The sequence below is a fragment of the Branchiostoma floridae genome, chromosome 15, assembly GCF_000003815.2.
Source record: "Branchiostoma floridae strain S238N-H82 chromosome 15, Bfl_VNyyK, whole genome shotgun sequence".
Lineage (NCBI taxonomy): Eukaryota > Metazoa > Chordata > Leptocardii > Amphioxiformes > Branchiostomatidae > Branchiostoma > Branchiostoma floridae.
Window position 1 is genome coordinate 10931016 of NC_049993.1, and position 25204 is coordinate 10956219.

Below are 25204 nucleotides of genomic sequence, written 5' to 3' on the forward strand. Positions count from 1 at the left end.
TAGAAGTGCAGCTAAGCCTGTCAAAGTTGCAGAATATAGTATTGCGCTTGACTGACATCGACGAAGCTACTCCGACACTCTAATCTGACTGATTATACCACCACACACTACACTTCAAGCCTCTCTGGCTTTAGAGTTTACAAATGGTATACAAATAGCGGGAATTATACAGAAAGAAGGTAAATACATTTAACATTTCGGTCGCACTATTTCTTTACCGCGTATAAAAGCTGCGTTGTGCGGTCCGGAGATAATATTGACTCTGATTGGTCGTATGAATGTACATTCAGATAATACTATTGATATATCACTGCACATCAAACTTTGCTGATTGGTCAACTAGAATTAACTGACCAATCGATATGCAGGTATTATTACACTGTAGTAAATTCACAATACGATCTAAAAGCCAACTTATTATACCGGCACATAGTAAAGTTCAAGCCTCACTGGCATTCAAGTTAAAATATTTACAAATAGTGTACAAATGGCAATCAATATACAGCAAGAAGGTGAATGATTTGAAGATTTCGGTCGCACTATTTTTTACCGCGTATAAAAGCTGTGTTGTGCGGTCTGAATGTGATCTTGACACTGATTGGTCGTGTGAATGTACGTTCAGAAAATACTATTAACATAACTGCACATCAAAGTTTGTTGCATGCTGATTGGTCGCCTAGAATTAATTGACCAATCGATATGCAGGTACTATTACACTGTAGTAAATTCACAATACGATCTAAAAGCCGACCTATTATACCGCCACACAGTAAAGTTCAAGCCTCACTGGCTTTCACGTTAAAATGTTCACAAATGGTGTACAAATGTCGGTAAATATACAACAAGAAGGTGAATAATTTGAAGATTTCGGTCGCACTATTTTTTTTACCGTGGATAAAAATGTGTTGTGCGGTCTGAATGAGACATTGACGCTGGTTGGTTGTATCAAATTACATTCGGATAATACTATTGATATTACTGCACATCGAAAATACTATATGCTGATTGGTTAACTAAAATGAATTGACCAATCAATGGCCAAATAGTATTACAAGCTACTCAATTTGCAGCATTTATTTCATCCACTGCTAGGGGTCGCTCTTAAATAATCAATGCAAAATCCCATTCGCAACATTAGACTACTGTCGTTCTTTCTTAATTCGCTTAGTGGCGCCCTTGACACGCAGAGAGAAGTCGCCAGTTGCCCGGATTGTTACCAATGACTATTTTGTTGTTGAGCGAAAAGAATTAGGTATTAACGTTACCACATTAACGGTAATTTTGATGGAAAAGGCAAATTACAGTCTTCTTATATACCGGGATTATATCAACCTTGAAAAAGATGTCCATTTTCTTACTGGTGTCATATTTAACTACTTAAAATCGCCCTGATATCCCATTAGTGTTGATCCCACACTTATTTAAAGATATAACGTAACGTTACATGTGTAATTTGTTACAGGTAGACAACTACTAGTAACAAATATTACCTGTGCTGCAGTATAATCTTACACAAAGTTAAGAAACAGACTGAACAATCTGTATTTCTTTTTAATTACAGTACTTCAATGAATGTACAGGAGATACATATTCATATATATATTTACATTGGTCTGTACAATAGAAACTTAACAGTAAATACAACAAACTCTTTTTTGACATCAACTTGAACTTAAATCAACTGCATCATCTTGGATTACCAAACTTAAGGCAAACTTAAGCAGGTTATAGAAAAAAGTCATGTTTCCATATCTTTATTTAACGCATCATAAACTGCATATTACACTCGCTACTCTAAAGTCCCGGTAGAAATCAGATGGTACCCAGGCTACTGCATATCAGACACAGCTACCAAAGAGGTTTCCGCAAAGTGCCAACTAAAGGTAATAACAAGTATCGCATGTTCACTACAATTGCAATCCTGTTAAAAAAAACAGTACAGTAACACAATTATGTAATAGATAAATCATTTGCAATTTGAGTGTTCTAGAAGCCACAACTATTTTTCTGGTTTACTGATCACCTGGTGTCTCTCATTTTAAACAAGAAAACTGCTTCTCTTACTATAGGCAGGGAAAATGTTATCCATCCGAATGCCTCAAGCATTCTTACAAAAGCTGAGATTCTTCCAAGGGTGTTGACTTAATTTTTATTGCAAAGAGATCTACCAACACTTTGGGTGTCAAATCATTTTTTACAATTAAACCCAATTGTATGGCACCAAAAGCAAACTTTTCCATTTTTTTTATCAAAATCTAAAACCAACTCTAATCCTCTATCTTGTAACAACGTTTGATTGTTCCCAACATTGTCTTTCCTATATATACAATAGTTTGCCTTTAAACATTCATTTCATACTTGCACTTTCAAAAGAAAGTTCCACTTGCTCCTCTTGTACCAGCATTTTATCTACATGTTTAGATTTACATCAACTCAATTGAAAGGATTACAAAAGTTCACATGTTGAGCAACAAAGGTTTGTCTCTACCTCTGGACTGATTGAGAAAACTCTTGAATCAAGAAAGATGTATCATAATATTACAGTGTGAACATTGCAAATTGCTGTTATAATATTACAGTGTTCCGATGCCTCTGAGCAACATTTGCAAAGCCGACAAAAATCATGTTACTTAATGCCATTCTCAGTAAAATGAAAAATGGAAAATAAGTTGGGAGCAATAACACAGTGTCCTTTTGTAAAATGAGGGCCTGTAACTGTGCTACATGTACACATACTGTACAAAAGGTACATGTATGCCTTTGTGCTGTTTATTATAATCTTCGCCATACAAATACTTGTAGCTTTCTTATCTGTATCTTCATCAATAGCAGGAGTTCATTATGAACATGATTTTCATTTTATCTTGTTCCCTTTGTTTTTTTGTTTTTGTTTTTCTAGTCCAACTGGCAAGATTCCTGCTCCAAGACTTTTTCAAAGCATCATTTCAGATCAGTTCAGTTCAGAATCTTAGACAATCAAATATAAAGAAATACATGAACATCTCAAGTATACAAGTTCTAGATAATCCCTCCACTCCTGTTTGTACAATTTGATTGCTATAAATGTAGTACCTGCAGGACATTGTACAAAACAGTCATTATGATTATGCAACAAGAGAAAGTTGCTATACATGGTAGTGACATCACTACACTTTCTCTCTTATTCCGTTCTTATTATCAGTTTGCTCCTGGTTTGTCCAAATATTGGATATACATATACTGGCTTAGCAAAGGGAAATCTTCACGTGACGTTGGTCACCATGGTAGCTCTGTTGACGTACTCGTCGAAGATTGTGCACAGCGCCTTGTAGATTGTAGCGAAGGAGGGCCGGTTGGACGGAACCTTGGACCAACATCTCCTCATCAACTGGTAGACCTCGTGCGGGCAGGTGTCAGGCTGCGATAGGACGTTCCCGTCACGGACGTATCTGTGGTGACGGGAGGTCATAAAATAAGTCTGGAGGGTCACGTGTGTAATAGGTTCAACGGGGAACAACCATGTACTGCAGTGTAATAAGTTCAACAGGGTACAACCAACTATTCAACGTAGCGTAATAAGGTCAACATGTATTGTAGGGCAATACACGAAGTTCAAGGGAGTACAACTATGCATGGTAGTGTAATAAGTTCAACAAGTTATAACCATGAAGTGTACTGTAATAAGTTCAAAAGGGTACAACCATGCACCACAGCATGAAAAATTCAGCAGTGGGTACACTAGTGCATTGTAAGCAGCAAGACCCCTGAAGTCAAAATTGACTGTAATAGGCATTATAAATACACAAAAAAATTATTAAGAAATGTAAACAGATAGTGGACCGCACCTGATGACCTCCTCATGTGTCATGCCATAGTAGGGCTGCAGAGCGAAGGAGTAGATCTCCCACAGTACCACCCCGTACGCCCACACGTCTGACTCAGTCGTGTACTTGTTGTACAGTATAGACTCTGGCGGCATCCATCTGATCGGCACCGCGTCATTTTCATCTGCCTTGTAGTAATCCGAGGAATACATCTGCCGTGCCAGTCCGAAGTCTGCGATTTTTACCGTTAATCCTTCGCCGACCAAGCAGTTCCGCGTGGCGAGATCCCGATGTACGAAGTTCTTCCTCTCCAGGTATTTCATCCCGGAGGCGATCTGTTTGGCAACGTGAAGCTGATCGATGTTGTCCAGTTTCGGCAGGGTGGCCGTAGTCCTGCCCTCCCGCCGGATCAAGTACTGGCTGGAGCTGGACAGGCGCAGAAACTCGTTCAGGTCTCCGTGACCCATGTACTCGAACAACAGGCACAGTGGCCTGCCGACCGCGCACACGCCCAGCAGTTTCACAATGTTGGGGTGATCGAACTCCGACATGAGCAGAGCCTCGTGCTCAAAGTCGCGCTGCATGTCTAAGCTGGCCTCGTCCTTCAGCATTTTCACCGCGACCATGATGTGGTCCTCCCCGGGCACGATTCCCGGAGCTTTGGCCTGCGAGAAATGATAGTTCTTGTTCAGACACTTGGCCTGCGAGAGATTACAGGGTTAAAAGGGTTAAACTAAAAGAATCATCATGCACAACATTCAAGAAGATCACTTGAGGTTACTGTTAGAATTGGAAAAACTGACAATTTCTTCTGTATTCTGTCATCTGGCAATACATAAGTTGAGAGTTTTTCCATTCTTTTAATTTCATCTACACCTACATCTACTAAACTAAAACTCAAAGCCAAGGACAGATATACCACAAATCAAACAGACAGTAACGTTAATGGTAATGATACAGACCTGGAACACCCTGCCAAACGCGCCCTCCCCCAGGTCACGTATGAAGACGATGTCGTTCCTGGGATACTCCAGTTTCTCCAGTTTGGGGTTCATGAGGGTGGGGGCCGAGCGGTGGTACATGGGGTTTGCTGGCAGCTTGTCCAGCATCAACTCATCAGGGAGGGGAGGGGGGGACGGTCCACTGAAGGGGGAGAAGGTTCAAACAGCGATTAGTCATCATACACAGGAGTGAAGAAAGGACTGACTCTAATCAGGCTTCTCTGACTTGTGGAAAAATATTTTTATAGTTTTTCAGATCAAAAACTCAAGGCAACTTGCAAAATAGTAGGACTTTTGCCTGGTAATGTGTCCTTTGTCCCGTCCTGTTCTTTCACATTTTGCTGTTTTGGGTCCCTCCAATTGATTTCATCACGGCAGAGACATCCTTTTTTTTTACAAAATAAAACTGGGGATATGGTAAGAATAGCTGTGCTTTCATTTTATGCTGTTTGAATCATCCAAAAGAAAAGGTGAAAGTAGAATAATTATTCATGTATACATGAAATACAGCATCATGAACAAAAGTACTCTCAATGACATTCCATATCAAGCATATAAAAGAAAAATGGCTTAGCAGATAAACAAACCAAGATGCTCAGCTGGTAACATATAACCTGGAGTGTTAGAAAGACGCCCAAAGTTTGTATACACAAAGTGGTCAGCCTCCAAATAAAAACTCAAAGCCAAGGCCAGATATATAGACAATCTGTCAAGAAAAGAAATTCAGACTGAACATGCAGAAAACCACTAAGAAAATCATACTGAAAACCTAGTACAATCAAACCCACACCTGAGTAACAAACTTCAAACAAAGATTTTGGTTAGTGGAATGAAGAACAAAAGAGCAACTAAATGGAAGTTGGTGGCAGTTAAACAAAGACATGCATGAAACAAAGTGGTTATCAAGTGAAACACAGCACAGCAGACATCCTCCCACAAGAGGAAAACAGAAGAGCTAGAACAGACCGTATAGAATTGAAGGTGTTACATGGAGGAAGGCCAACACCCCTATAGTATAAGGAGCAACAAAAAGCCATGAAGATGTGAACACAGCGCCTCATTTGATAATGAAATGAAACAACACTGTGCAAACTCTGTGTTTAATGTCTCTCATTTCATTATTATAGCTGCTCATAATCAAACCATCTAAAGACATCACTTAGAGACAGTTACAGTTTTCTTGCCATACAGCAACTTTTTGTAACTTACGAAATAAAAATGTGATGGCTGGAAAACAGAACCTTTTACCGAATTCAAGTGCAAAGTGGGATATTCAGATTTTACAGAATGATGTAGAAGTGAGGAACAAAAAAGCAGGAGAAGTGGAAAGAGGACGGTACTGTACCCTCCGTTACTGGTGGCAAACTTGGGAACAGGGGATTCCGAAGCTGCCTTTTCCGCCTTCCTGTCATGGTGGAAGTGAGAGACAGTTACAGGCAGGATGGACAGAAGGAGTGAAGAAGGATAGGAAGAAAGATAGAAATGAGAACAAAAACCTCTGTTGTTCAGTCACTCTCCCTAGTACATAGTTCTTTGTTAACAATGGCCACAATAACAGTTAGAAAAAAAACAAGGGTAAACTGTACGCATCACTCAGCCCAGAATAAGAAGAGAAAGTACCGTATCTGTGGTTTGGAAACCAACAATGTCATATCTACAATGTACCACAACAGAGGTTTTCTAAGCAAAGATTGTTAATGAAATTTTGTGTTTGAAGAGGGAAACACAAGAGATCTTCACACAATTAGCAAGAAATTACAAGAAATGTATTGTTTATGTTGATATTAAGAGTGTTGTATTAGACACAGGGCTCAATTTAGCTTAATGAATTGATAGTCCATACAAATGTAGTTCATAGCCCTTGGCTCTAGTAGAGACTGTACAGATTTTGAAAAAAGGCTGACAAATGCCTCTTCTCCGTGATCAGACCTAAACTGAGCCCTGCCAAACACAGAAGACAGTAGTTGAATAGAAGAGCGGTGATTACTCAGATGGGAGTTTGGAAGGTGTGTCTTCTTCCTCCCTGGTGGAACGCACACAGAGAGAACAACATGGAACATGGTTAACTTCTGCAGTATCAACAGCAGGGTTCATACACCATGGAGTCAGATTCTATTCTCACATCTGTGGACTGACTTTCAAGTGTTATACTTCCAAAACTGCCTTGTAATTTTGAAAAAAAAGTACTGTAACACTAGTCATCTGTTTTTGGTGTATAACATTGTTTTATAAAATTGCATATGAAAGCAGTTTAATTTTTTCCATAAAAGTGACACAACATTTTTGCTCTCCAATCTTGATTCCATGTGTATGAAGCCTGATTGATGTATGCACCTATCAAAGTAAACCCCACAGAGAGGGGTGGTGTCATGACCCAATCTACCATGCAGAGTTGATGCATGATTCTATATGATTTTCTCCTATAACAAAGCTGCATGTACATTATAATACATTGTGAAGATTATTTCAGATGTCCTTCAAGTCTTCTGAGCTACGAGACATGTCTTAAAGAAACGTGCAAGGAATGAACACGTGGCAGAGGAGACAAAAGTGACAAGAACAATGGAAGAAATGAGTGACTGAAGGATGGGTCACCAAGCTACAAAAATAATAGGATTAAAATTAGATTAGATGGCTACATTAAAAGTAACATGTAGTACTAGTCCATCTTCAAGATGTCATTAAAAACAAAGGTATTTTTGGAACAGATAGAAAGCTGCCAATATGTATGAAACAAAAGCAAAAAAAAGAAAAAGACGATTCTCAATCATCACAAGTTTTGGCAGCAGCAGACAGAGGTACATGGTATGATGTTAAGATCTAGGTGTGAGGGAACCAAGGAAAGGTATATGTTATGCAGTGAATTACATGTAACACAGGTTAACATCATGTGAATGGTAATGACATCACTAGCAGCTGTGGAGTAGACATCATTAAAGACAGTAGCAGTGTTAATTGCATCGTATCCTACTGTGAAATGAAGTTTGTAATGACAATGGAATGATAATCTTAGTATCAGTTCATCAGTCCTGGTGATCCTAGTGTGCTGTGGGCTGGTCCAACAGAAAATATGATGATACAATTTTTCCTCAGATTCAGAATAAACGATTGTGCCTAAACTGTTGTAGTTTTGGGAACACAGGCATTTTCTTTTAAGAAAAAGCAAAATCAAATGAGATTTTGGGAAATGTAATGTTACCTTCATATCTTCCAAAAATTGGTAACGCTAGTTCACCTTTATCCGTGGGGTTACCTTTATCCGTTGTCTTTAAAAACAGCACATTTAGGAGTATTAAGTCTGCGGACAGTGGTTTCAAATTTGTAGTCGTTTCAAAATATTCCAATTTAAAACCACCATCTGTCGACTTCATATCCCTAAATACGTTTTTTCTTACAAACAACGAATATAGGTTACCCTCGGATAAAGGTGAACCAGCGGTACAACCCAAGAAATTTTTTTTTCAAAATACTTAGACTAATAATCATTTTTAAGCAATCCTACATGTTTCTACAAAGCACACAGTCAATCAAAAATAGAAGCCGTGGCATTTTCTGGTTGAAATTAGTACCAGAAAATATAGCTTTACAGATCAACTGGAGCCAAGACAGAACAGGTCCAGCCATGTAGCCACAGAGACAGTTGAGTCATTGTAAGTTCTGAACTAAAGACGTCCAAGGTGCTGAAATGCCTTCCACTGTCATGTACAGAAGATGTGAATGTGAATGCGCCATTTTCACAATGTTCTTTGCTTGGCATGCATTTCTAAAAAATTTTGCTCAAGCATACAATTCTCCAAGAACTTAAAGTTTGGTCTGCATTTTGATGGTGGCTGTTCAGAATTGCAAGTGCTTTCCACAGTCATGTACAAATAATTTGAATGTGAATGTGCCATTTTCACAATGTTCTTTGCTTGCATTTCTAAACTTTTTTGCTCATGCATATAACGGTTAATTCTCCAAAGAACTGTATTTTGATGGTGGCAGTTCAGCATTGGATGGCTTTAGTTGCTGGTATGTCTGTGCCCAGCACATGGATACAGCAGGACAGACGGCCTGCCCGTGCCAGCGGAGTGACTGTACCTGTAGTGGGGATAGAAGGGCAGGGAGCGCGGACGCAGAGAGCTACAATACACAGAGGAAAGCGGGGAGGGACAGGAGCGGAAGCTGGAAGCACGAGGAGGAGGAAGGTCGTAGCTGACAGCTTGCGCAGCAGCAGAGGCGCTGCAAGTACAGAAACACAGTTAGACTCTTCCTGTTTTCTCTCTTACTACCATTTTACTCTCTATCACTTTTGTGAATACGTTCATCAGGCTGGTTGATTATCAGATATTGGAGTTTTTCTTGTATCCAACTAACGTTAGGTCACCTTTATCTCCTTAACCCGCTGTATAAAAAAAATGTGTAATATCTAGGGATTTCAGGTTAATGCACGTGGATTTCAAATTGAAATATTTTCAAAATATTGCAGTGTGAAACTACTGTCTTTCAACTTGACGATCACAAAATACCCTATTTTCAAATACAACGGATATAGGTAGCCCCACGGATAAAGGTGACCTAACGTTACATGTGAGTTGTTCTCCCTACCTCCCAATTGTTTTGTTAACTATTCTGCTACCTTCCTAACTACAGGATTGTATAGAGCACAGAGGAAGGTAGAAGAAGGATAGCTTAAGCCTTGAGATGTAAGAAGAACAGCTTGTTTGGGTACAAGGAAACTTCGATATCTCAACCACTTTTCCTCACATGCCTTTCATATGGCACATGCTGTTTTACTGTTTCTTGCTCTACTAGACACTTTCACAGAATTGATTTCTTCATGCTTCTGCCAAAATCATTTTGCTTCAAATTACAAGGATGTTCAGTGACAATCTTAAGCTTTGACACTTTTACAGACATTGTCACATAGCAGAAGTGTTATAATTGTCTTCTACAAACCAGCTATTCAGGAGAAAACAGTTCTGAGTATGCTGAATTGTGACTCCAAAGTCATAGTGCTAGCTATACTATTGGTCTAAGCATTTACAAACATTTTGTCACTTTTGTCTCGTCTGCAAAACATAACAGCCACCTATATGTACAGGTAAACAGTGATGTGTGAGCAAGTGCAGGTATTTTTGTAACCCTACTACATATGATCTAACAAGACTGCACATTGACTACTACATGTGTACATTGTGACCATGTACAAAAGATGAACATTTTAGTCAAAACAAAAGTCACCTCAGTGCAATTCTAATCAACTATTACTACCAGCAAGAAACAATCATTAAATTTTGGTGATGTCTCATTCACTTGTTATAGTCAACCATTCATTCATTGGTCCACTAAGCAAGCATTTACATTTGAAATACAACTTCTAGAATCTAAACCTATATTCAACATCATTGGTGAATCACTGCAACCAATCAAAATTGAGAACACAGTTCACTGCTTGGCAGGCACTACTATGCTGATCACAGGGGTGACTCAAATGTTTTACTGGTCCAGGAACAAAAAGAATTCTCTTTAAATTTCAAAGCATTCCTTACTCCGTAACTGTTAGTACTAGGTGCTATGTTAGACTTATGTTCATGTAGAGAGAATGACTTACTTCCTGCTGTACTGCTTGAGGAGTTTGTTACACATCATGAGGATACAGACCACCAGCACCAGGACCACACAGCCAGACACCGCTGAGATCACGATAATCAGCGTGGTGGACGACAACACGATGTTCTTCTCTGCTACCTGCAGCTCCTCTGTTGCCACAGAGTCTAGCGGGATGGTGAAGTTGTCTGGGGGAAAATTTATGGCTTTAAAGTTAGTTATTTTGGGGTGTAGACTTTTCAGGATCTCTATGAGAGTAGAACAACATAATCAAGAAAAGAGATGTTTAAATCAACATAGAAAGTTAAGTTGGAGCATATTACAGTGTACAGCACTGTGAATGCACACAGTAGCTACAGGTTAAGAAAAAAGTATTGGCAGCTGTCAGACAGAGAGAGAGAGAGAGTGAGTGAATGGATTCTGTGCAGGGTTGTCATGCAGCCTACCGCTGAACACATTCAATTTTAGAAAAGCAAAACTTGGGGGTCTTTACCGGTCATTTTTACGGGTCCTATCACCTGCTTGACAGATCTCATAGTCTTGATAAGTAGTTTTGAAAGAAATCATGGACAATTTAGAGCAAGGCATTAACTTTTTCTCTCTCTTGTATAGGTTGGAATATGATATATCCTTAAAAGTTAAACACCAAATGGACTGTAATTTCATATCAACCATCTTTTAAGTAGCATGCTGCTTTCAACCATGCATTGATACGGGACCTACAGCTAGCAACATCCCTGCAACACAGCATGCCCATTTGTTTGTTTGTTTGTTTGTTTGTTTGTTATACCTGACTTGGGGTCAGCAGTACCCTCAGGTACCACTAGGGGTCTCTGCGTGCTCCCAGCGACAGCCTCTGCAGGTGATTGGGCGTTGTTTGCCTGAGGAGGGGCTGTGGTGGCGCGATGGAAGGGGACAGAAGAGTTGGAGATATCTGTTGCAGAAGGAGGCACAGGAGAAGGGGGGCCTGGGAGGGATGGAGTGAGAGAGAGGGAGGAGGGAGGAATAGAAGGAGAGGAGAGGTGGAGAGAAAACACAAGTACACCCGGTTTGGTTCATTGTCTTCGTCATTGAGGTCCAAAATTGACAGGAAATGGCATGACTGGTTGGTTGATGGGAAAAATGATGGAATTCTGACACAAAATCTGCAGGCAACTGATTGGTTGTCAAAAAAGGGGAAAAGGGGCAAGGTCAACTGTATGAATCACAAAAATGATACTCAAATCAATGGAATATACAAGTTGATCACCTACTACCTTTAGACAACTAAAAATTATGTTATGTTATGTTTTGTGCTGAAAATGTATAAGAATTGTTGTGAAGTGCAAAAAGTTAACAAAATGCTGAAAAACTGATAAAAAAAGCAGATTACAAGCTTAATGCCAAAATGGGACGAACAGGAACTGCCAGTAATATTGACTACTACCTTGAACATGAAAAACTTAACATGGTAAAAGAAACTTTACCTTGCCATGTAATGCCTTCCATATCTTTTAAGGCACAAATATTAAATAATGGAAAAAACCCTGCTCAATCAAACTTAAATCTACTTTGCTTCTATAAAGCTATTATTCAAACTTAAGCCAAAGTGGAAGAAATATGTTTATTCCATACATTTATTTCACAATCATAAGGTTTGTATTAAGGACAATACCTTTACTTTCACATCAGTCAAAAAATACAACTATCAAAATGTCCATTTTTTCAGCGTGAGTTATCTTCATATACAGGCTTCTATTGCACAAAAATCTGTTAATCATATAGCAGCCAAAAAATTGACCATTAAATTGTGTTTAACAATGTTTGTCATAGATGTGAAATGTACATATGTTGAGACTCAAGTGAATACATCTTCAATTTTTCAATTAGCCATTTACTGTGCATACTGAAAAATTTTCTGTACGTCACAGGTATGAGTGCTTCCCTTTACTACATGTTACAGTATTATACTCAACTGTAAAATAAATTTGAAATCATGAATCGAATTAGGTAAATGTAGAATCCAGTAATGACAAATTAACTACATTTTCCTACACCGTGCTACATTGTGCATGTAAACAATACTAATGCATCAGTAAGAAGTTCTTGACTTGTTTGTAAGAGCCACAATTGAGCAGTTAAAAGCTGGTTTAGGGACCCTAAGCATAATCCTATACTGCTGGATGGACAGTGATTCATGCAGATTTCACCTGTCATCATGCCCACCAGCAGTTAGACAAAGCAGATGCTTAGGGATATATTACTACTTGCCCTCTGTCACCCAGACAGATGCATTCTTTTAGAAACAATAAACTATCACATGCAAAAATAGAGTCACACGACTGACATCAGCGAATTCTGTACAACATGAAATATGCTTGTCTTACATTTACACCCGTTTCCATGGAGAGGCACGCCCAGCCACATAGAACGTCATATCAGATCCCAAATAAACCTCCAAGGTCAATAATAAACATTCCGGATGAAAATTCTTCACATGGTTCTAAAGAAGTCCAACCAGAAACAAGGCCATGCATGCCTAGGGTACAGTTACTGTGGTTTAGCTAGGGCAGGCATTCAGACAAAAACAGAACTTCTAATGTTACTTATCAGGTAAGGGTTAACATAAACCAATTACAATTATCCATTATGTATCTTTGATCATCCTAAATTTGATCTGTCTGTAGATATTTCCTGAAATAAAAACACTGAGTCACCATTCTTTGTTTTCATCAACCCTGTCAAATCTATTGCATAGATAACATTTCAATCTTAGTAGTAGTCCACTGTCAGTTTTTCTCCAAATCTCTACTTAATTCTGTTACTGTAGTTTTCTTTCTTTCAATCTTAGGGCTCCAAATTCAATACAGAGATCTTGAAATTTACATGTGCAACTTACTTAGCCACAACAAAATTTGATGCAATAGAAATTGTTGAGATTTCAACTTTTACATTAAAACAAAATTGATAAAATGATAACAGTAAACAATTTTGATGGTTGTACTTAGATATCAAATCATTTCAGGACTAAGCTGTATTATTTTGATAAAAGAATATAACTGCAAATCAACAGTTTTGGGGGTATCGAATGTGATCCTAAACAGCCACACATCACTCAACAAGTGTAAACAGCAAAACTACACACACACCAAACAAGACTTCAGGCTAAAATGCTAGCTTAGACTATCTTTTTAGTCCAAACCCCTAACATATCAGTACACTTAGCATCCAGCAACAGACTAGCAAAACTATCATCAGGCCCTTCTGAGCTGAGAGAAGTGAACTCCCTCCAGTCCCGCCCCGCCGTGCCTCATAAGTTACAGGTGCATCAGTCCCTTCCCCTCTCTCATCAGCTCCTCTGCTTTGCTCATCAGTCCCTCCCGCTTCCTCATCAGTCCCACCCCCCTGTTCATTAACCCCGCCCCCTTGCTCATAAGGCTCCTCTAACTCTTCCTCCAGCTGTGCGATGGTCTCTTTGGCCGACTCGAGTTCCTTAGTCAGCATGTTGTAACGTGATGTCATCTCCTTCTCTAGAGCTTTTACAGTTTTGTCCAGCCTTCTCAGCTCGCGGTCTGTTTCTTCTTCTTCCTCCGCTAGCTTGTTCATGTTGCGTACGAGAGTCTGGAGGACGTCCCAGAGTGTCGTGATTTCGTCCTGCAAAGCCTGGTTGCTAGGCTGGGAGGGGACAGGACTGACGCTGACCTGATTGGTTGTGGCTGTTGTTTCGTCGTACCAATCGCCACTCGGCGTGGTACCCGCAACAGTGGTCGTCACGTCACGTTCTAGCTCTTCCTCAATAGCCCACTCAATTTCACTTTCAACTTCTTTTTCAAGTTCTTCCTCTTTCTGTTTGGCCACAACTTGCATGTCTAGGTCGATAAAGGTTTCTTCAGTCCCGTCTTCCATCTGGGCTATTTCAGGAGGGAACCGGGGCAAGGCAGTTACGCGCCAGTCCTTTCTCGAAGGCGGAGTACCGTGTACCTCGTCTTGTGTAGGCGGGGTTCCTCCGTACCACCACATGTACTCCTCCTTACCATCCGACCAATAAGGAAAGTCATCCCTGCCGAGCGTCCAGGTTTCCTCGTTTTTGTCGGCGTCAATTTGTACGGTACTTGTGTCTTTGATGGAAAGAAGGAGGAATAGACAGAGAGGAGAAAGAAGAGGGGAAGACAGACACAGGAAGGGAGCCTGACACATCATTCTACTAAACCTTCAAAGCCTAAGAAGTGACAACGCAAAATGGCTGGATAGATTATTAACACACATGGATGCTGAACTGAAAAAATAATTGGCACAAAAAAACAAACATGAGAAATAATGAGTTGGAGACACAGCATGTATGATGAAAACTGACAGGACCAAACTAAACAAAACTACTAAATGACAGGGGACAAAAACATCAGGATCACTCAGCACTTTTGTCATCGATTTTCTTTGTACTCTTGTTTGTCCATTTCCTTGAATATTTGCTGAAAATTCAATATTAAATGGTATTTATTTGCTGAAAATTCAATATTAAATGGTATTTACAAACTCTTGAAGTGAAGTTTGTTCTTCCTTCCTTGTGACAGACATCCAACTCACAAACAAGACTTAAACTTCTTTCACCAAGGTAGCAGGGTTATGTCTGTAGGTTTAAGTCAAACTTTTTAAATTCTATGTCTGTAGGTTTAAGTCAAACTTTTTAAATTCCACTGCCATATTGTCTTTAGTCCATAGTTAAGTGTCTTTAAAAGGCACAATGTAAAATGGATCAGCATCACATGGCTGACTGTACAGGCCTTGTCACCATGGCAACCTGATCACAGCCACACCTACCGTAAAGAGATTTACACAAGACAGTAGAGTTGACATTTCTTCCAAGGGCAGAAATGTCTGACTATTGCAATGTATAATTTGTTAACCTCCCTCATGCATACCCACGTTCAAGTACAAGATACGTGTCAACAATGCAGTATAAGAGAATTCATCTCCACTGGTGGCAGTAACTAGGTTTCCCATTAGGTAAATCACTAAGCAAAATCAATTGTAAATGGGAAACCTTGTTACCTGTGATTTCTGCCACAAGCGGAGATAAATAAGACTGTAATAGTGTATTGTTGACATGTATCTTGTACTTGAATGTAGGTATGCATGAGAGACGTTAACAAATCACACATAGCAATAGTCAGAAATTTCTACCCTTGGAACTTGGAAGAAATGTCATCTCTGCTGTAACAGTTGTTCTCTGTACTTCATCAGTTTGACATAGTGACACCCATGTGATACTGATCCACTTGACAGTCCTCTGAAGACATTATGATACACTGGTTAGGAACTGTAAGTAGTATGTTCTGTGACTTACCATCCTCACAGCGGGGGATGTTGCATTTCTCCCAGCGCGTGCGGAGGTTGGTGGTGTAGCACCAGGGCTGGGGCTCCTCACCCCCAGGGTTACGACAGCTGTTCTCTGCGTTCTGTAGCTCAGGGAAGTATTCAGGTAGGCGGTCGTGCTGGTGTGGCTCCTGTGAGACAAGTGATCAGACATTTTTTGATCAACAACGAATGATATTTAAAAGTAACATGAACATACTTAACATTCATTTAACAAATCTATAATTCTAAGTAAATAGGCAAGCAAATGTCAAAATTAGACCATTCTATAACTCTCCAAGAGACATTACATGAATAAAACATGATTTGGAAGTTTGTGGTGAATGAAGAGGACTTTTTATCTTTAGTGATGACAATTCTCTTCTGTTTTATGTAAGTTAATAACTTGTAAATCAGAACTGAACATTGCTACTGTAGCTCCCAGCTGTACTGACCTGAGCTGCCCAGGGTTGGCAGGGATATCCTGACTCAGTAACGTTCAGCGTACCCTGGTAATATCGGCCCTTCCCACGGTAACAGTCAACTGGATGGAGCAAAAGCAACATGTAAGATCAACAGTTGCACATGAGTTAATGGATGTTATCTATGGCAAGATCTTAATGCAATACATGTAGATCTTTGATAAGCACCTAGTAATCTAATGTAGCAGTCATCAGCAACCAAGGTAGGAAGAGAAACTTCTCAATTGCTGCAATTTTTTTTTCTTTTTTGCATTTTGGTTTTGTTGGAAATTTGCTTGAGATGTTCTATCATGATGTACAGTAGAAGCCTGAGCTAATTGCCAACAGATTACCGCACACTTCTGTTAATTGTGCCGAATCCCCAAATCTCAAACCGGGGCATTCCTGCTGGATAACTTCCTCTTATTGTACCACCCAGATAATTGCACGAAATACACTGGCAAATGGGGTGTGCAATTAAACAGCTTCTACTTTAATTAGGATAATGTATGATGGCATGTCATTGGCAAAGGGCAGAGGCAGATTAACTGGACAATGATGTCAACTTGACAGGGTCTCTGGCAAAGATAAAGTATACATGTACATGGATCAAAATCATAACTTGATTTCCTCCTTTATTTTCAGGACACTGGAGCACCTGTCATACATGAAATAGAACATTTGTCCAGTTCTCGACCAAAAATAGAATATACAAGCACAATGACCAACAACATTCTTTCCGCTTGTCGCCACTCCGACAGATGACTATGCCAAATACGTCTCTCCTCCTCCATGATCCACGATTAAAGTCGGGTGACAGACTGTGGCGAGAGCTGCCTGTCACTTCCCAGACCTGGCAAAACACTTTCGGCTCCAATAATAGCTCCAGCAATGCTGAGCACCCCACTCTTCCCACATGGTATTCCTCCCAGTTATTCATCTGCATTTTTCCCAAGGTTGATGATTCCGAGGTTAAGCGGCGGACTACACCATGGCACGAGACACGAACGCTGCCGATATTATGCGCTCTACAGGATGGAACCCTGCTGTTATCTGCCCCAACCTTGTAAACGAACTACCACGCTAGATGTATCACAACAAGAGCTTCTCCCTATAAATTTTCACTGGCTCCTTGCAGACAACCACTGCAGGGGGCCTCAACTGTCATAACCGAGGCACATCCACCGCCTGCTGTCGGCATAGCTGGCATACACAAGCATGTTTTCCTTACTGAGGTATCAAAGTCGGCCATGTTTGCTCTAAAAACTGAAATAGAACCTTAGACCATCAACGCCCGGTAGGGGGTGGAGCATATATGCTGGCCACACTTGGAGCAAAAACAGCATGGGTGGGACAAGGACCAAACTTCAGATTCAAGGTGACACCAGTTGTCAACTGTCTCACTTTATTGATAAGGTCTGTGCTGCTGCTTTTTTTTCTTTCTTTATGCCAAGTCGATGGAATGTGGCATGATGGGCGATGACAAGGGGACAGCTGAGATTGCAACAACAAATCAAAGACAAGGCTTAAAGGTCGCACGAGAGGTCAAATAAGGAGGGCATCCTCTCTGTGCCTCTTATACAAGACAAACTAACAATAGAAATGGGAAAGAGACTCTGTCTTATACACATGCAAGTCTAACATAATCTGTGACTGTTTTTTGTGAGGAAGCAGGCAATTTCTTTCTTCTTCAATAACTAAGCATTACAGTCCAAATGTTTTGGTCTATGATACAGCAAAGTACAATACATTCTTTTTGACCTCTGTAATGTGAAAATCCATAATGGGATGATTGGAATAAGCTACAGGAGCAAATGCTATCTTATGATCACACTTACCTGTCACCATCTCTGACTTCATCTCTGTCAGGGGTCGTCATGGTAACATGGAACACAGATCAGATCAGGCAGGGTTAGTGATATGGCATCATTTCATCACATCAGGTCATCATTTACATATTCATACAACTGTACAAGATTTTAGAACGTCCACTTTCCAAACGAACTAAGGCATGAAGCAAGGCAATAAGAAGCTATCATCAACTCAATGATTATTGTTCAACTTGCTAAGGTAGCCAGTTGGCACTTAATTTGTGTTGGTTGCTGGGTTTGGCAGTGGATGAAAGCATACTTACCAAACACAGAAGCATTAGAGCAGGTCCTGGTGCCATTGAAAACACTGGGAAGGTCCTCGCAGACCGGGAGGCGGAAGTGTCCGCGGGAACGTAGGTAGATCCCCGAACGCTTCTTTTCCATCAGTAGGGCCCACTCCTGGAAACATAAAATGTTCCGCACAGCTAGGCACTGCTCTCTGTGGGAAGAAAAATAATACATTACAATGTGTTTCAATGTTTGTTTGTTTGTGTATCTCACAGTGAATTGCACAGGGAACCTTTGCCATATATATCCATCCTTACATACTGCACAAAAGCATTATACAGTAATAGCAAATTCTGATAGACTAATATAGCATAAAACGTTTGAAAAAAGAACTGCAACTCAGAACAAATTATTCCTATCCTGACTTCTCTATACAACTGTACACTCTAGCAAAAAGAACATGATTATATTACAAATAAAGCTAAGTACACAAATGTGACAAGATTTTGCACTAAGAAACAGGTGTTGCAAATGGGCGATAATACTATCAAGGTACCACAATGTCAAAATGTTCCCACACACCTGCATAGTGGTGCAGGCCGGGGCTCGCCAGTGTCAGTGTCGCAGTAGGGGAAGGCGTAATGGCACAGCAGCGCCTCCGCAACGGGGCGGCACATGCTGCTGACCGTACTGAGCAGCTCGATCTCCAGCGCCTGCACGATGGCCTCGTTCTGCTGTTCAGGATTCTCCAGCGAGCTGTTGTACCACACCATCCGGCTGCCCACGTGTTTCCGGCACATCTTGCCTGAGTAGGGCGCACAGTAGCCTGCAGGGCTCTGGTACTTGCTGGGATGGATGGTAAACAAAGGTAGTAAAGTTAACATTATTCAAGTACAGGCTTGTACTTACATGTATGAATGTTTTAAACTTATTTTTAGAGGTCAAACATCTAGATCCTTGTTTTATTTGCTACTGAATGTATATATAGCATTAGAAAATTAAGCTTAAACAGTTAACACTGGCAGAGTGTTCTCATGGAGCCAGAGAAAGGAGGAGTGGAAGAGGCTGGTACTGGATGCCATCGTAGCCCCTGAGCCTCAGGCATGAGGATGGGAATTGGTACCGTACGGTATTTAAAGGTAAGTGCAACAGATGTCACAGGATTCCATACTACACACAGATTTGTATTTATCTTTAAATGCCACAACTACTATGATGCATAAATAAGCAAATATATATAAGACTGCTTTGTTATTAGAATATACTGAGACTCATAATAAGCCCTACTCAATTGCAACACTATATCAAAGACTAATATGTTTGCCGTTGTTGTTACAGCAATTAGGATGTTAAGCTTTATTCTATACCTTTATTTTGTAATAAGTGTAATAGTTGTTGCCATAAATTGTACCATGTACAAATGTCATGATTGGCTTCATCTGTCATTTCCTTCTCCTACACAGCAGTCATGTTCATTTTTCAAAACTCTTGTACGCATAATGATAACATTAATAAGAAGACAAATTTCATCTAATTAGAGCATCTATTCTATAGGGTATTTGACAAGGGAATTCTTCTTCACAAATTTGAGATACAATGATACTTATTGACTGTCGGACCGTTAATCAACACTTAATAAGCACTTACAGTGCTCAAAAGAGTTTTTCTTAGACCTTGGGTATTAAGAAAAGTGTCATATTTACGTAGATGTAACGACTAGATTTTTCTGAAGGCTTCAATCATATTCATAGGGTACAAATATAAAAATAAATTCTGGATGTAAACAAAAATGGTAGAATACACAGGACTGATTGCTGATCAGAAACAAAAACTTTGAAAGTTTGAGGGGCTTTGCGCTTGTACTTTGTGTTTCTTGTGGAACTGTCTTGATGTACAGAACATTGTTATTGATTTTTAGTATCTCCATTTCAAATTCTATTTGCATTGTCTTTGTCTAGCTTTGTCATTGCCACAGGCTACTTAAACAGCCCTGGCTGTGAGTTCTGAACAGTCAAACCAATAAGTAAATACTATTAGATAAATCTTTGGGATGACAAATGTTTTAACAAATCAGTCATCACCAAAAAAAGAACACTCATGGAAAGAAGGATAAAAAGTGTTATGTGTGATCATTACTCCTGGAAGAGTAGATGTTGCAGACTGTGAAAAGCAACAAAAAGGAGTAAATAAACAATAAACAGGTTCGGAGTGTACCTCTTGTCCGTGATGACGACTCGACCAGTTCTACGGAGGACGGTGACCCCACCGGAGTGTTGGTTTCGCGCCTCGCAGGTATAGTTAGAGGGGGAGGTGGCCTTCACAGTCAACATGGACTCTGTGTAGGTGGTGTTGGTCTCTGGGTAAATCAACTGGGAAAAATAGAGGCACATGTATCAGTTATGTATCAGCTAAGTATGTACAGTTATTTAATCAAATCTCTTATAAGGATTTCACAATTTCAAACTGTAGACTTTCTACTGTAGACTTTTTACACTTAAATGTATGAAAGAACTTCTTGTGTCATGCATTGGTTCCAAATAGTTGCTAAGTAATTGACAATGTGCTTTTAAGCACAATAATTTTTTTATCTTGACTTCCAAAAGAATGTTAAATTAAAGCATAAATTGTGGTGTGCTTTGACAAATAGGAAATATTTAGATCTGTATTATTGTAGTTAACTCTAAACTTGCTCCCATGCAAAAACTTGAGCCTAATACCTTTGAGTTTGACCACTTGCCAGTAACTACACAAACACTATACATGTACACTACAAAGACTTATACCATGAACAATTTTTTTACCCTTTCCTTTACATTGACTTTCCTTGCTCTTCCAATCTGCCACAATCCAAGGAACGCACATAAACATATCACACAATACAAGTGCATTAGAGATTCTGAAGGCACTTAAGGGAGCAACAAACAACCAAAAACACCCATAAAAGCTGTGGTAATGAAAAACACTGTGCCTTGTAATTAAAAACTATATGTTCCACTTGAAACATTTGCACCTTGGTAATAAGCTTATGAAAACTACCTTAAAGCTATCAAATTTTTAAAAATCAAACATTATAAGGCAGGGTAGAAAAATATTGTATCATACGTTATGCACGTGATCTTAAAAACTACTGTCACGTTGCACAGATTTTTCCTAGTGTTCTTAACTTTTGTCCTATACAGGAAACACTTCAAAGAAGAAGTCTGAATCTTAAGAGGTAATTTGGATGCCTCAAAATCCAAAGGGGGACTTACATTTAAATAGCACATGTTAAACAGCGCCTTTTTGCATGGGGAGATAAAGTTAGTACGGAACACAAAATGCACTATACTCACTCTCTTGATATTTTGTATGGTTGAGAACCGCGGAGACAGCTACAGACACAAACGGAACAACAACGTCAAACAAGCAAGGTTGTCCCATTAATAGGCAACCACAAAGGCAACTAGAAACAACCTGCCACAAAATCTCCTGAAAATTGCTTTCACTGAAACAGTTAAGTGACTGGGAACACAATACAGAATTGATGCAATACAACATCTGTCAACACATGTACAGGGCAAGACAAGATTGGCACATGTAATTATAAAGGTTTGCCATGGGTTAAAAACATACTCAACATCATTCTGACAAGGCTCTATATAAACAGTCTAAACATTTTTAATACACAATGTACAACATATATCTTGTATCCACAGCACCTGGACAATATACTCTACTCATGGCCTAATTAACCCATCTTTTATTATTCAAATGTTTATATAGGACATTTGCTTGAGTGGTTGCTAGGGAACACAACACACTTCAAGAGCCAAAACACAAGATGTTTATTATACTCACAGGTTTGCCGTTCTTGTACCAGGTGATGTTGGGCTGCGGAATGCCCCAAACGAAACACGACATCGTCACCTCTGTGCCGAAGGACACGTTCCTATTGGACGGACCCTGTAGGATCTCAGCTGGGACTGTACAACAGAGTTATGACAATTGTCAATACTTGTCTATCTAACAGCACATTTGGGAAGATACAGGCATGGCCAGTACGCAAAATAAAAATTGTAGGTACATGTACAAGAACTTCAACATTACGTACCTTGAATAGTGAGGTATGCATAGTTTGAGTAGGTCTGCCCGTATTCATTGCTCGCTACACATCTGTACCGCCCTCCATCGCTCAACTGCAGTTCCTTGATCCGCAGGTTTCCCGACTGAAGGATGCTCTTTCTTTGGTCGATCTCGATGGGGTATCCCTCGCGCTCCCAGATGACCACAGGACTGGGGTTGCCTGTTGCGCCACAGCGTAGAGATGTTCTAGTGTTAGCGAGGGCTGTCACGTTGATAGGTGGTCTTGTGATCTGAGGTCCTGGACAGAAAAGGAAACATCTCACGTCAGACAAGCGAAGAAATCACTTTTTGTTTGTGCTGCTTTTTCAAGACAAATCTGTATCATGGTCATAAGTTTAGCTAGGGTAGTCTTAAGAAAATCTTTATTGCAAGTTACTGTGGCAGTTACCAGGAAGAAGTTTTACAACTTTGCTGTTATGCAATCAACTACAGATGCTAGTTTACAACAATCATTGATTTTTTTTACCCAAAGCAACTGCAACATGAAATGTATTGCCATAAACAAAACAAAACAAAAGAAAACAATACAAATATTTTCATATGGGTAATTTGTGTCAGCAAAACATAATTCCTGTTCCCCTTTCTCTTGGCTAATACATTAATGTCATAAATAAAGTATCTTGTCATTTTGAAACATACATAATTATGACTCATATCCGTTTCTATGTGTAGGTACAGTTTCGTAACAAGAAATATGACAAAAGACAACTTTGGATAAAGATTTATTGACAGAATAACATACACATCAAGAAGACAGAGAACACTCAGTACAATACTGTGTATCAAACAGCAAACAGTAACAGGAAGAAAGCTTAGCATGTTTGAGATATACAAATACATCATATACATTGTATAAACATACATGGAAAGAGAAGAAAAATGATCATGAAAGAAGAGATCTGATGACACATCAATAAGAAGTTTACAACAAGATTCAAAACATGAACTTGTGGATAGTAAGACAGTTTATTGCATCTATAAAAACATGCGTGGAAAAAATCTATTTGCACTTACATTTCTAGGACAAAGGCTGATTAAGCTACAAGTAGTGGTACAAGACCTGTTCTAATGGTGAAAGCTCTTATATGTCATCTTGGGGAGAAGACTATGCTATAAGGGCAGTATACTAATACAAATGTACGTACATGCAAAGGTAAAACATGCACTCTGTGTAGTACCAAATTTTCTCCTAGGATAGGGGATCTTTAATTTTAAAACATAAAAGCACAGTCAGTCATAAATCTCAAGTGTCCTTTCCCCCATAGATTAACTTCTTTTCCTTTAATTTTCTGGTATAAGATAATATCAAGACTCCCCCTCTTGATGATTTAATGGAAAGGCCTTGGGTAATCAAGACTTGCTTCTTTTGTGTAATCTGTCCAAGGTAATCCAAGGTCAGCTTGGCTTGCTGACTTCTAAGACTCCCAAATAAGGCCTTGAGGATCACAGGACAAACAAGAAGAGATAGATAAAGGAGATGGCAGAAAAGAGGCCAGGGCTGGAACAGACAGCATGAAGAGAGAAAGAAAGAAACACATTAGACAAAAGTGTTTTTTTCTTATTCTGAATGAGTCATTGAAAAGCAATTGTAATCGATACAAATTTGGTATTGACTTCTAAGATTATGTACTATATATAATATAATGATGCAAAATGCAGAAATTGATCTTTCATGAAATTCATTGGATATGCATATCCTTGGTGTGACCACAAAAATAAAATCACCCTGACAAGTTTCAAAACTTACAGTATACATTCTAATGTTAATGTAAACATGATATTTTTCTTCAGTTTGTGATAAAAGATTATCCCCCCCGAAAAATCCCTAAAGGTACTTTTCCTGTTATCATTATGTCTTGCCCCCTATAGCTACCTGTTCTGACATCCAGTCTAGTACATGACGACCACTCGGGTTGTGTCCCGTTCCCTCCGAGACAGCAGTACACGCCTATGTCCATCGTGGATACGCTCAAAATGGTCAGGTTTTGCCCATCAGGCGTCAACCTGGTATTATTGTTCTCCCTGACAACCATCCCATTGTGTGTCCATCGAGTTATGGCTGAGGACGCTGTCACGACGTTACAGTCAAACATGGCGCCCAGTCCAGTGAAAATGCGAATGGTGCGGACGGGAGTGCTAGTGGGGCGTCTAAGGACACTAGAGGATGTTGTTGTTGTTGTTGTTGTTGTTGTTGTGGTAGTATTAATCACTGCAAAAAACAAAGCAAACTCAAACTGGTTAAAAACGTCAACAGCTACTTTCAATAGTTAGTATTGTTACTATTGAAATCATAAAAATAAGATTAAGAGTCCCTAACACACCACGTCCTCTTACATTAAATTGAACAAGACACATGTCATGTTGGCGCCAAACTTTGGTAACATTTTAGATATGTTATAGCTTTATTGGATATCTCTTACATGTAGTCGAATGTGCTGGACAAAAAGTCCCTTAAATGCAAAAGTCATGCATGTGCACGCAGTGTTGGTCTTTCATCAATGATGATGGTACAGTTGCTTTCTATATATACCTATGGCAAAACATGGTAGGGTCTGGTGACTATTGGATTACATTTGCTCATCATTGGTTACTGAGTACCTTAGCTTAAGCTGATCTACCCAACTGTCACGCAGTCATACCAAAAATGAACAAAATCTCTGGTATTCAAAACCCATCAGGGAGAAAAATCTTGCAGCCTGCCACCAAGTCTGCATGAGTACGTGATGTGTGTATACCAATCCGACTGCTAAATACATGTTGAATTACTTGCATCATAGGTATTCACAACACAGTAGCAT

At 39.5% G+C, this 25204-nt stretch overlaps 1 protein-coding gene across 1 annotated transcript; it reads right to left on the reverse strand.

Moving 5' to 3' along the window:
* Window positions 1-1533: 1533 nt before the first annotated feature.
* On the reverse strand, window positions 1534-24592 carry LOC118431473 (muscle, skeletal receptor tyrosine protein kinase-like). The gene is made up of 20 exons (XM_035842714.1): window positions 24280-24592; window positions 22375-22644; window positions 22122-22246; window positions 21617-21655; window positions 20499-20653; window positions 18867-19130; window positions 18320-18495; window positions 18024-18047; window positions 16180-16268; window positions 15717-15876; window positions 13579-14490; window positions 11184-11360; window positions 10398-10581; window positions 8885-9025; window positions 6792-6827; window positions 6150-6209; window positions 5771-5812; window positions 4766-4946; window positions 3825-4468; window positions 1534-3428 (listed from the first exon to the last, which is right to left on the reverse strand). Exons 1-20 carry the CDS (start codon window positions 24497-24499, stop codon window positions 3242-3244), a joined length of 4086 nt encoding a protein of 1361 aa, XP_035698607.1. The 5' UTR covers window positions 24500-24592; the 3' UTR covers window positions 1534-3241.
* Between the last annotated feature and the right edge of the window lie 612 nt (window positions 24593-25204).